At 34.2% G+C, this 12,971-nt stretch overlaps 2 protein-coding genes across 2 annotated transcripts; one reads left to right on the top strand and one right to left on the bottom strand.

Moving 5' to 3' along the window:
• Nucleotides 1-306: 306 nt before the first annotated feature.
• Nucleotides 307-2,154, bottom strand: LOC132052543 (bidirectional sugar transporter SWEET9-like). Its single transcript, XM_059444131.1, has 6 exons — nt 1,995-2,154; nt 1,717-1,753; nt 1,405-1,615; nt 1,143-1,304; nt 922-1,041; nt 307-810 (listed from the first exon to the last, which is right to left on the bottom strand). Exons 1-6 carry the CDS (start codon nt 2,035-2,037, stop codon nt 523-525), a joined length of 861 nt encoding a protein of 286 aa, XP_059300114.1. The 5' UTR covers nt 2,038-2,154; the 3' UTR covers nt 307-522.
• A 9,255-nt stretch (nt 2,155-11,409) lies between these two features.
• LOC132053987 (uncharacterized) lies at nt 11,410-12,024 on the top strand. The gene is made up of 2 exons (XM_059446074.1): nt 11,410-11,733; nt 11,878-12,024. Exons 1-2 carry the CDS (start codon nt 11,410-11,412, stop codon nt 12,022-12,024), a joined length of 471 nt encoding a protein of 156 aa, XP_059302057.1.
• The last annotated feature ends 947 nt before the right edge of the window (nt 12,025-12,971 follow it).

Here is a 12,971-nt window from a genome sequence, read left to right as displayed (position 1 = left end):
AAAAAGTAATGTCCCAATTGAAACAGAATAGCAGAAAGATTAATTTGCGTGGCTCATATTTCGACGCCTTCACTCTTTTTCAACAGGAGAGATTACTGTATTACACATCATTGAATGGCGAGTGGTAATTGTAGAAGGGCACTTGCTCTCTAAAATATGATGAATAACAAAAAAAACTGAGTAAAAACTATAGATTTACGGAAGCTAGAGCATAACACCGATATCGAAATACAATTTAATTAAGAAGCGTTAAAAGAAGGACGAAAGATAAAATTCAAACGCATGCAAACTGCAACAACCTTAATATACAAAAATAGCGTATTTTATTAGTAACAAAGAAAATACATACAAGCATTTTCTTGTTCTAGGTACATGACAAGAGAAATATTATTACATTGATGAGCTGAGAATTCACTTGTGTATACAAACACAACACGTTAGGATAATTAGGAAAAAGCAAACGAAAGGAAAATGCCAATTCCAATCTTAGATTCCTTTAGGTTTGATAATTAATCATAAGTCTTAGGTTTGCACAGTTTGGAGCTTTGGCATATTCTCAACATTAGCTGCTGCTTCAGCACCACGTGCATTAAGTTTCTCACAGTAAACCAGTGAACCAAGCTTCCAAATGTCAATAATCTGCTCTTCAGTTAAATGAGGAAGCTTTTTCTGATCATCTAAAATTATGACATGATTTTGTAGTAGCTCTGGAAGTTTCTGCTCCTTCACGATGTTCTTCTCTTTCTTGTTATACATGGCATAAAGCACCATTTGGAGAATACCGAAGATGAATCCCAATATGTTTGGTGACTATTCAAACAAAGAGTTGAGAGTTAAAATTAATAATATAGCTAAAGATGAAAGAGTTCTGAATGCAACATAGATAATAGAGGCGAAGCGAGAATTTAAAATAAAACTTACATAAATGACGGGGTCTTTTTTAAGAAGGCCGTAGAAGAACCACATGACAGCACTTAATGTGAGGAAAAGTGATAGGAGAAATGGCATGTATTCCACGCTCTTGGTTTTGATAACTTTTCGCTGCAAAATATTATAAAATTAAATATCAGCATTTTCATGCATGAATAAAATGGAAATTAACACAATTGATCGTTATCGGATTATCGCATTGGTAGACTTACCACTATGCATAATGGTGCTGCAAACGTACATATCGAAAACACAAGGCACATCCATCCAACAATTTGGGCACGTATTACTCCCTTGAATAGAAATTGAACGACGAGGAGAATTGCTCCATAGCCACCCACCACCAATAAAAGTAGAACCTTTATAGTTTGGACCTGCACTTGCAACGTCAGAAATTAATTAATTATCTTTTAGATGATCTGATATTTTAAAAGTACTTTGTTTACGTTGTTATAAATATATATAAAAGCTTACCCTTGCTTTCTTTGGTGCATAGAAGAGGTAGAAACCAACGTAAATTGTTTCAATAAAGACACCAAGGACGTTTATGATGATAACAACCATCATGTTGCCTTTGAGAAGAGCGTAGTATATCATAAGCATTGCACTGAATAGAGCAACCACATATGGAATTGATTGATAGCCTTCTGTTGATTTCTTCTTGTAAATATTATAAAATGTTGGCCTGACAATGCGCAGATTATATATATATATATAATGTAAGTTCTAATTTATTTTAATCATCGATGGTAAAACAAATGAAAATTCGAGCAACGAGAGACTCACAGTGGAGAAAGGAACACAATGAACGAGATGATGCTACCTGGAAATTGAGAAAGAGAGAAGAAAAAAAAAACGAGTGAGATACAAAATTTTAAATTTTTTCGAGAAGAATGTAATTACAAGAGAAGAGCATGCTAATGATTAAACAAATGATACGCAGATGATTGAAGATATGCTAGTACGATGAAATGTCACATCCAGTAGGCTCTATAACTAACATATGTGATTAATTATGACATTTATAAGGTATTTGATAATTAAATATAATATGAATAGCTTACCAAGGGCACCAAAAATAGGAGCCAAGTGACTAAGGTCAGCCATGGTTTTAGTTCTTTTTCCTGAAAGAAGAACTGTGCAAATGTCTAGCTCGAATTTCTCTCAACTCTCGAACTCTCAAAGAGCTTCAAGAGTTGCAAGTTTTACTTGAGAATGGAATTAGGAGAGCTTGGTTATATATATATATATATATACACAAGGGTGGGAAAGTAGGTGGAACACCAAAAAGGTCTTTCGTTTTCTCTTGTAGGACACATGTACAAGGAAAAAAAAAACACCCTATAATTGCAAATGTCATTGGAATTTTTTTAATTTAGATACACTAACATTAAACAAAATTATACTATTTATTTGTATATTTGTAACTTATTATAGAAGATAATTATTTATAGAGAATTTATCTAAATAGTCATTCATCCAGTCGCTTAAACTAAAAATAACCGGTAAATATATAATATATGTATAAATATATAATTAATGTATAATCTATGTAAATACTGACTTCGTAAAATAACCAATGAGTCACTCGGCTATATATGTAGAGATCCCATAATTTATATACTGCTTTTTAGATTACTCATCTTACTTAATTATTACGAGTTTGTGCTTAAATTCACTTTTTATGTGACGTGATTGTGTAAAATTATTGTACAAAAGATCGGCGTATAAAATTTAAACTCAATTTGTTGGTGTTTGAGGGGGTAAAATGACAATATCCTCAAAGTTAAAGAGTCCCACGTTGCTCTTTCATAGTGTCATCTGACCCTCCAATACAAAAGGGCACTAAAGATTACATTTCATGCTTTAATTTTGAAGGGTCGGTTTCTTTTTAATTTTCTTTTCAGATGAGTTCCAAATCAGCAAAATAACAATCAAGAAATGATGGGATGACCATTATTGCATGCCATTTGGGAAAAATAATTGAGTGGGAGATCAATTTGCTGAAATGGCTGATGAAAAATCATCAGAGGATAATACGCTTAGCTTTGCTTTGCTTTATTAGGCTTATCTTGTCTGGGTGGGCTATGTCATATGTTTTGGACGATGAAATGAAATGGATCAATTTATGTGCTTCTTAAATGATTTAAGTTCATATATATTGGAAAAACACATGAATAATTTATATATTATTAGTATAATTTAAATAATTATAGCATATTATTACGTATTTAGCATTTTATCAAAAATTGCCTGTTATTGTAAATCAACTTGACCTGATAATGTAAAAAATGTATGCACAGTCAATAACTAGAACTTAATTTCTTCGTAAATTTGCGGATAATTTGTTGAGTATAATTGCTAATATGATTTTGTATGGAATAATTACACTGTATGTTAATTAGGATAACAATGCATCCAAAATTAACCCACCTTTTTAAATCTTACAAAAAATGATCCACTACCTCCTCCCTCCCTCTCTCTCTCTCTCTCTCTCTCTCTCTCTCTCTCTCTCTCTCTCTCTCTCTCTCTCTCTCTCTCTCTCTCTCTCTCTCTCTCTCTCCCTCTCTCTCTCTCTAGCCTTCTCTCTCTTTTCCTCCTATATCTCGCTCTCACTCTATCACCAGAAATCCACTCAGCTATGGTGGTGTTCCGTTGTTGGTGGCGTGATCACCGAAAAATCCACTCAGATCTGCTGTTGCTCCGTCGTTTGTGGTGCTGAAGTTAGTTTTTTGTATAATAGTGCATAATATTTAGTTTTCTGTATAATAGTGCATAATATTGTATAATAGACTATAAGAGGTGTGTATACACCCATATACACACCTCTTATACACTATTATACATTTTTATACACCTATACGTCTTGTATAAAAGTGCAATTCTTATTCTAAACCAGTACAGATCTATGTTTATACCCACTTATACAATATTGTATAATTGTGTATAAATGTGTATATATATATATATATATATATATATATATATATATATATATATATAGATAGATATATTTGTGGATATACGTACACATTATACACTTTCATACACCTATACATAATGTACATGTCTTTTGTATATAAGTGTATATATAAAAGTGTTTTTGGGCTATATTTTTGCAAAGTAAGTCAACGAATTGTACATTTCTAAAATTTTCTCATTTTATATTCATTATACATGGATTAGGCTTCAATTATTATACCTGCCCAACCCACAATCAACAAGATATCCACCTAAGATTGTTTGGCTCGATAACGTTATTAATGATTAGGAGATCAATTGTTTGCGTATATTGATATTTTACGCTGTTACCAGAAGTTTTATATCAGAAACTAAACATAAATTAAAGCACATGGCAGCGCAATAGAGACTTTTATTTACATATATTAATACACATGGCAGCGCAATATATAGAGACGTTTCTTTATCATACTTAGTCTTCACTTTTTTCTCCCTTTTTAATTCTGGGATAAGATTTAATTTCTTTAGCCTTTAACAATTTGCTAGTCTTTTGGGTTTTGTGGATACTGTTTTTCCATATGGTCGTGTATTAGGCATGTTCCAATGATTGAACCCTCAAAGATGTTTCGTACCATCTTTCTCTTTTTCTCCATAATTCTTTTCCCTTTCATTGGACAAGTTGAATGCATCACTATCAGGAAAGAGATAATATTAGGTTCGGGTTAGAACAAACCTAATAATATTTATTTAGCCTATATATTTGTATTTAAAAATACAATAAATAGGTTTAAATAATTAATTGTACACTTAGTTATGGTAACTAAAATGGGAGCTATGAGTTCGACGAGAAATCAGAAAACATGAAATTCAAAAATGTTTTGCTTATGATCACAATCATGAAAGTCAGAGGCGGAGGTAGAAGCCTAGTTACGTTACGGCCGAATCCATAATATTTGTGTCAAAAAATTATATTGTATAATATTAAATTTAGGATTCCGTTATTAGCATGTGAAGTCGTCATTCTAAAATTCATAACTTATAAAGTTGAAATCCTGATTCTGACTCCGATAAAAGCAAACACGTTGCTTGATGATCTAAATAGACGGCGGATATTTACAATAAAGGTATATTAGTGCCACTTTCAAGCTTCCACGCTTTAATATTGGTACGTCGCATGCTAATTGAACAGTATTTGTTTGGTTATGATTATTTCATGCAAAGGGCAAGAGAAAGACATTATTTTTGGGATAAAGGGACTAAGCGTGTTTGTAAAAGTTAGGTTAATACATCTGCGATATTGCGACACAAAGATGAATCTGAGATCACCCAAATAGAATTGCGTGGAAGACTCGTATTCTAAAACTTATGAAAAGGTGAAAATAACTGATGATCACAAGCCACACATGGAAGCATATTATTTTCTCTGCTTTAATAACTTTTAACTTAGGAAACAAAAATATATAATGGACCATTTTGAAATCGCGACGGCTCCAAATTAATAGGCACACAGTATATAATTTAGAGTAGAAAGAGCTCTAAATTGAAATATATCTAATAATTTAAAAAATAATCGTCTCTTCTCCCCAATTTAGTGTACTCTTGGACTCTTGGTGTTTTTGTCCAAGTCTAATTGATGATACCCCGATCAATCCATTTTTCTTGTCATATAGTTAGTTAGTGTTAAATGAGCGGGTAAAGACACGCTGAGTTAATAAACGGGTGGGCCATTATCCCGCCAAAGATTACTTGGGCTGAGATGAACTGTGGGTCAAATAAGCAGGGGCGGCTGGAGCCTACAGCAGCTAAAGCAAGTGCTTTAGGCCCCAAGATTTTGGGGGCCCCAATTATTAAAAATGAATTTATATATAATTTTAAAAAAATATTAGTAGAATTTAAATTTGGTATTTTGTGACATGACTAGTGTTTGTACAAATATTATACTCTTTTTGTTCCAATTTATGTGACATTTTTTGTTATCGAGAATCAATTTGACTAATCTTCAAAATTAAATTAATTAAATTTTAAAATTAAAATTTAGATATTCAAAAACTATACAAAAAGCACTCTAAGATGCAATTCTTCTCATGTCAATATGATGAAAAATGCATTTTAAAGTGTTGGTCAAAATTTTCATAGTTTGAATCTCCCTAAGTGAGCGTCACATAAATTGGGACGGATGGAGTATAATTTTTAGAGTAATACAACATATATATATATATTCACTTATTTTCTTTCTTTAATAAGCGGTAGAAGATTTAAATAGATAATGTACCCAACCTAACTCTTAAATCATTGTGACAAACACATTGAGAAAGTCGTATCGAAAAATATTAAAGGACTAAGATTTCAAGCTCCACATAGTGAAGATCCAATAAAGTAACCCTACTTGTTTCACAACGTATTGAGTTTGAAAATTTTGCATTTTTATTGGATATGACTAAATGTTTGATATATTAATTGCGATTAATTCAGTGAGAAAAAGTACAATAAAAAATTTGCATTTAATGGTTGACTTTAAAAACAAATTATGATACTGTAGTATTTTAAGGCTCCTTTTTAAAGTTTGGCTTTAGGCCCTCGAACTTATGGAGCTGCCCTTGCAAATAAGGTAAACAATGAGTCATCTTTTTTTTTTTTTTTTTTTTTTTTTTTTTTTTTTTTTTCGCTGATTACCCTTCATTTGGGGTGGTCTTTAATTTTTGCCCTTCAAATTGGTGGTCTTTAAGTTTTGTCCTTCGCCTAATACCCCGAGGTTGTGGGTTCGACCCCAGCTCAGTAAAAAAAAAAAAAAAACGCATAAGGTTGAATTTGCAAAATTCTGCTCATGCAAGGCAGAATTTTGCCCATGCGCAAATTCTGCCTTTAAGGCCCAAATTATGCCTTGCAGCGAAGTTTTGCCTGAAGGGCAAAAGTTAAAGACCACCATTTTGAGGGGCAAAAATTAAAGACCACCCCCAACGAAGGGTAATCCTGCAAATTGCCCATGAATCATCATAAAATAGGTAATTTGCGGAGGTTGAAAGTTGCAATTCGCGGAGGTTTTAGCCTCCTTTAGCAAATAGCGGAGGTTAAAACTCCCAAGAATTGCAAATTTCAACCTCCACAAATTACCCATTTTTTTGTAGCGCTCGCCAAATTCTTTCCATTTTTTTTTTGTGTTTTCTTAATTTGCTTAATTGCCAAACTAAATTAACAGAATCGTTTTTTCTTTATTGTGTCTATATATAATATATCAAACAAAAAATATTAAAAAAAATTATATGACAAAGTTTCTCATGTGTCAATCTAGAACATATATTTAGGCTAAATTAATCCACTTTTATGGGCTGGTTTATAGCCATGATTTCTGGTCTTCCGAATGATTTTCCTACAAATCGAATTAAGTACGTCTAATTAAATTATACTAAGGCCTCATTTGTTTTCTTTAAGATCATTACGTCTGAATTTGATTGAACATCCGAATGATTAAGATATTTTCTCTCAATACGAACATTGAATGATTAAGACTGTTTATTTTTTTATAACATCTGAATAATAAAGTAACTAAATATTTGAAAATAAATATAAATTTAATAAAATAAAATTATTATTTGATAAAAAAAATAATCAAATATTTATGTTTGCTAGTGGTGGTGGTTGGTGCTAGTGGCTAGTAATGGTGATGGTGGTTGTGAAGGTGGAGTACTTGGTTGATGTTAGTAATTGACAGTGTTGGTGGTGGCGGCTGAAGAATATGTGGTGGTTGACAATAGTGTTGGTGGTAGTTGGCGGTGGTGCTAGTTACGATGGTAGAGGTGGTTGGTAGTAAGGAGTGACAGCAGTGGTGGTAGTGGCTGATAGTGGTGACGACGGCGGTGGTGGTGTCTGATCTAATTATAATGATGGAGGTAGTAGGTATGGTAGCGACTGACAATAAATTGTAGCAGTTGCTAGTGGTGGTTGTAATGACAGAGGTGGTTGGTGGCAATGGTTGCGGTGGTTGACAGTGGTTGCCATGCCACAGGTAGTTAGTGGTAGTAGGCGGGGTGGTATGGCGTGGAGAGTGGGTGGGGTAGGGTGGGTGGTGGAGGTGGAGGTGGCGCTGGTGGTTGTGGACAGAGCGGTGGTAAAATAATCCATAAAAATACCTCTGGATGATATTAAGACTTTGTTCAAGATCTATTCAGACCAAATAAATGTTTAAATCTTGTGTAAACAATGCGACGACGACGCAAGGTCAATCATTCAAATTGACCTCATCAGTAGATCTAAAACAAATGAGGAGCTAAGTGGAATAGCCACAATTCGAACCACATGTACATAATTTCGCGACACAAGTAGAAGGTAACACAAGACATTATATATATGTTTAAGAATATTACATCACCGTGAAGGGAATTGGAATATTCAAACGTTTACAACGTTTTAGTTACATGATACCGATGAACCTTAGCTTATACATCAATCCAATAATTAACAAGTCATAGTCGCACCTAATTTGGACCACTGTATGTGTTCGTGTGGAATCGGAAAGCATACGTTTTGCACACTTCATAAGTACGCCGCACTTAAAAGGCATGCTTCAATGGTAAATGAAGTGGGGTGAAAATAATAGAAGATCAAAATTATATCTCAATAGATAAAAAAAAAAAAAAAAAAAAAAAAAAAAAAAAAGAAACTTAATTAATTTTCCTCTACCTGCATGTCTAAATCTTAGTGGACCTATATACTGATAAGAAAAGAATGTAGCATCACTAGTGAGGTATCAACAATCTAATCTTAGGTATTCTCAAGTCACAGTCTCACAGATGAAGCAAGACCACGAAAATTCATGTTAATTATTACTTATTATGCTCCTATTTTCTGTAACGATTTTAAAATCGAAATTGGTATGATCCATATTTGTTGCCTGAAGTGTGGCACTAAAACATATTGAAGTTGAATGGTTTGAATTATATATTTCTCTCAAAAATGATACCTAAATTTAATATTTTGACAAATATATACAGCACCCGAAAAGTTAACAAGAAAGTCATCAATGAATTTAAAGTCATATGAAGGTGCGCAAGAGTCAAAAAAGCAAAAAGGCCAATAATGCTACAGTCTTTGAGCTTGAGTAATTTTTTTTTCCCCAAATTAAGAAATAAAAAATAAGAATTTGGCTCAAATATCTGCCCCTTGAAAGCTACAATAGTTGGAGGGGTCGGACTAATTGAGTGCGTACATATACATAAACCCACATATATATACACAATATCTGTTCTATTTTACTTGATAATATTTGATTGGAAATAAATTTAAGACATCAATTTGTCTTATTATATGTTACACTAGTAGTACCGAAAGAAGATATTAAAGTAATGCAGTGCATGCAGTTCTTATAAAAAGTGTTGGGAAATTGTTTTATATTATCACTTTTTTCACTTTTTCAGGTGTTTAACACATAATCATGCATGTCACTTTGTCCGAATTTAATTAGTGCAAGACTCACCCCAGTCCATTAAGAATAGTTTATTTATTTATTTATTTATTTATTTATGTTATGATAGGATATATTTCCCATTGTTTAATCTGAACAACTTTTTTGCCAACTTCTCGGACTCTTCCAATTAATATATTCAATATTTTTTCCCAATCGCAATAATATTTTTCTTCCTTTTTGACCGTATCAATTATTACAAATTTAAAGGAGTATTAGCTCCCTGGTCTCGTACCTAGTCTAGTGCTACATAGAACTAGGCTGCTGCACGACCCCAAATTTGAGGAAGAATCTTTGCTTTCTTGAGTAATGATTTATTTAATTAGCTGTTTATTCATAATCATTGATCTTTCTGCATGGTGAATCGATTCCACTTACCTTTTGGAAAAACAAATTAAAAAATTGAAATAATTGAATTACAAATCATTAAGCATATTACATATTAGATGGAGTTAAGGAACGAGCAAGTTGACTTGGAGATCACCTATACGCGTACGCGCAAAACATGTCTAGTTTTATTGACCGGTTTCTTCACAACTTCTAATTAGACATTCAAGTAATTGGTCTACCCAAATATTCGTGATTTTCGAAATTTTCACAGTTGTTTGCTGCAAGATGTTTTAAGGTATAATCTACTATTTAAAACTCTGCCACCATAGCTTGACATTTTACTATGGTGAATTATTTACACAAACTAATTTAGAATTCAGGCATAGTCTATTGAATCTCTTATAAAGTTTTTCATGTTCGATAACGCTAACATTGAAAACTGATGATTAGCGGCAACATAAAGGTAATGATGATGACATATAAACATTTTTATTCGCTCGTAATTTTTTTTACAATAATTATGAGGTACTAATTACACGCATACAAGCATAAGGCTTTTTTTTATAAAAAAAACCACCCCTATTCCAACTTAAATATTTTGGTTATTTATTAATATATCTTAACAGTGTAATGTGAATAAGTACGTTCCAATCTTACCTTACTAATCCCAGAGTGAGGCGCAAAAACTCTCGCTCTTACTGTACATCACATAAGAAGTAAGAACTGACAAAAGTAACAGTTTATCAAGTACCTAAGGTACATTTTGAACTTGTAGCAAATGTGGATTCATTGTAAGCCTATGGTTTGATTAATTACTGATATGATGTTTGATTAGATTACTTACATAATTTAATCGGAATTGGTGAATTTAAATTTCAGTATGTAATGATGGTTATTAGATTAAAAAATCGACCGAATCAACTTTTTGAGCTAATTGCCAATCATCAGTTCAGTGGTAGCGAATATTTTAAAATAACTTTTGGTAATCACTTATATTTGAAAAGGGTGAGAATCATTTTCACCCCCAACTTTGCTTTAAAAATTAATTTTTTCCCTCAACTTTGAACAGTAGACATTCTTCCCCCTTTATCCTATTCACTGTCTATTTCACCCATGTTATTTTCAATCCTCTGTTAATGTAATACATTTTTATATTATATATAATATTTATTTTTTAACCTAGGTATTTATAGATTCTTATTTAAGTTCATTAACGTTATAAATAGAATTACTTTTATAAATTTGTCACAAAATCTAATGTTATTTTTTATGATTTTTATTTCACTATTATATGCATTAAGGATGTATATATGTATGTACATGCCTGTATTTGTATATTTAAATTTCACTTCTCTCTTATTCTATGTTGTTTCTATAAATAAATAAGTTTTGGTTGTCATTAATGGAATATTTCTTAAATTATAATTTAAAATTTACTTACAATATAAAAAAAATAATTTTTAAAAATTTGTCTCTATTTTTTTTATATCACCTGCATTGAAATATATTTATGAAGTTATTATTACCTGTTAGTTAAGATTTTTAAAAAGAGGAGGATTAATATAGCTTGTGTCCAAGAGACTAAATGGGTAGGACCTAAAGCTAAGGATGTGGACGGGTACAAGCTTTGGTTTTCGGGCAAGTCGACGTATAGGAATGGGGTAGGGAGCTTAGTAGATAGTGAGCTTAGAGACCAGGTGGTAGAGGTTAGGAGGATCAACGACAGGATGATGGCGATTAAGTTAGTCGTTGGAGGGTTCACCTTGAACATTATTAGTGCCTACGCGCCACAAGTGGGTTTAGACGAGGAGGTGAAAAGGCGCTTTTGGGAGGACTTGGACGAAGTGGTGGTAAGTATACCGCCTACTGAGAAGTTACTCATAGGAGGAGATTTCAATGGGCACATTGGGTCTGTTTCGAGGGGTTATGACGAGGTGCATGGGGGATTTGGCTTCGGGGACAGGAATGGTGGAGGAGTCTCACTCCTAGATTTCCCAAAAGCTTTTGGATTGGTGATAGCTAACTCGTGTTTTCCGAAGAAGGAGGAGCACTTGGTAACCTTTCGTAGCTACGTAGGTCGCGACGCAAATAGACTTCTTGCTTCTTAGAAAAGATGATAAAGGCCTCTGTAAGGACCCAAGGTCATACCGAGTGAGAATCTTACGACCCAACATAAGCTATTGGTGATGGATTTGGAGATAAGAAGGAAGAAGAAGAAGAAGGTTGTGGATGACCGACCGAGGATTAGGTGGGGGAGTTTGACTCCGTCTAGTGCCCTAGAAATGGGGGAGAAGTTGATGGCTATGGGAGCGAGGGATAGTAGGGGGGATGCGAGCAGTATGTAGGATAGGACGGCCAGCTGCATTCGGGAAGCAGCTAGAGAGGTATTGGGGTCTCAAGAGGCCGCCGTGGTGGGCACCGAGGGGATTGGTGGTGAAATGGAGAAGTCCAAGAAAAGGTAGAAGCAAAGAAGCAGGCATATATGAAGCTGGTAGATAGCAAGGATGATGAAGAGAAGCGGACGAACAGGGAAAAGTATAAAATGGCGAGAAAGGAGGCGAAGTTGGCAGTTTCGACAGCTAAAACGACAGCCTTTGAACGCTTTTATACAGAACTAGAGGACAGAGGTGGGGATAAGAAGCTATTTAAGCTCGCCAAGGCGAGAGAGAGGAAGGCACGCGACTTGGATCAAGTGAAGTGCATCAAGGACGAGGATGGCCAAGTGTTGGTACAGGAAGCCCGCATTAGACAGAGATGGCAGTCATACTTTCATGAACTCTTGAACGAAGGAGCGAGCGGAGACATAGTGTTGGGAGACTTGGAGCACTCGATAGGCATCGCGACTTTGGTTATTATAGGAGTATAAAGGTGGAGGAGGTTAAGGGAGGGCGTTTGTAGGATACGCAGGGGAAGAGCGACCGGACCTCGACGAGATTCTGGAGAATTTTGGAAGAATGCGGGCGGGTAGGCTTGAAGTGGTCGATCGGGTTGTTTAATGTCATTTTCAAGACGGCGAAGATGCGGAAGAATGGAGATGGAGTACAATGATTCCCGTGTACAAGAACAAGGGAGACATTCAAAGCTACGAACAATTATAGAGGTATCAGTCGCTAAGTCACACTATGAAAGTGTGGGAAAGGGTGGTGGAAATGAGGGTGAGGAGAGGTGTGTCTATTTCGAGAGAACCGCTTTGGATTCATGCCGGGCGCTCGACTACAGAAGCCATTCATATTGTAAGGAGATTGGTGGAGCAGTATAGGGAGCGGAAGAGGGACTTGCACATGGTTTTCAT

The sequence above is a fragment of the Lycium ferocissimum genome, chromosome 4, assembly GCF_029784015.1.
Source record: "Lycium ferocissimum isolate CSIRO_LF1 chromosome 4, AGI_CSIRO_Lferr_CH_V1, whole genome shotgun sequence".
Lineage (NCBI taxonomy): Eukaryota > Viridiplantae > Streptophyta > Magnoliopsida > Solanales > Solanaceae > Lycium > Lycium ferocissimum.
This window is presented reverse-complemented; position numbering and strand designations above follow the sequence as displayed.

What these genes read in the sequence shown, in the direction of transcription:
- LOC132052543 (XM_059444131.1), bottom strand. Translation starts at nt 2,037, where the DNA reads ATGGCTGACCTTAGTCACTTGGCTCCTATTTTTGGTGCCCTTG. An exon ending in CAGCACCATTATGCATAGTG is followed by an intron (nt 1,042 to 1,142) that starts GTAAGTCTACCA and finishes AATATTTTGCAG; the next exon opens with CGAAAAGTTATCAAAACCAA. An exon ending in AAAAAGACCCCGTCATTTAT is followed by an intron (nt 811 to 921) that starts GTAAGTTTTATT and finishes TTGTTTGAATAG; the next exon opens with TCACCAAACATATTGGGATT.
- LOC132053987 (XM_059446074.1), top strand. Translation starts at nt 11,410, where the DNA reads ATGGCGATTAAGTTAGTCGTTGGAGGGTTCACCTTGAACATTATTAGT. An exon ending in CGAAGAAGGAGGAGCACTTG is followed by an intron (nt 11,734 to 11,877) that starts GTAACCTTTCGT and finishes ATGGATTTGGAG; the next exon opens with ATAAGAAGGAAGAAGAAGAA.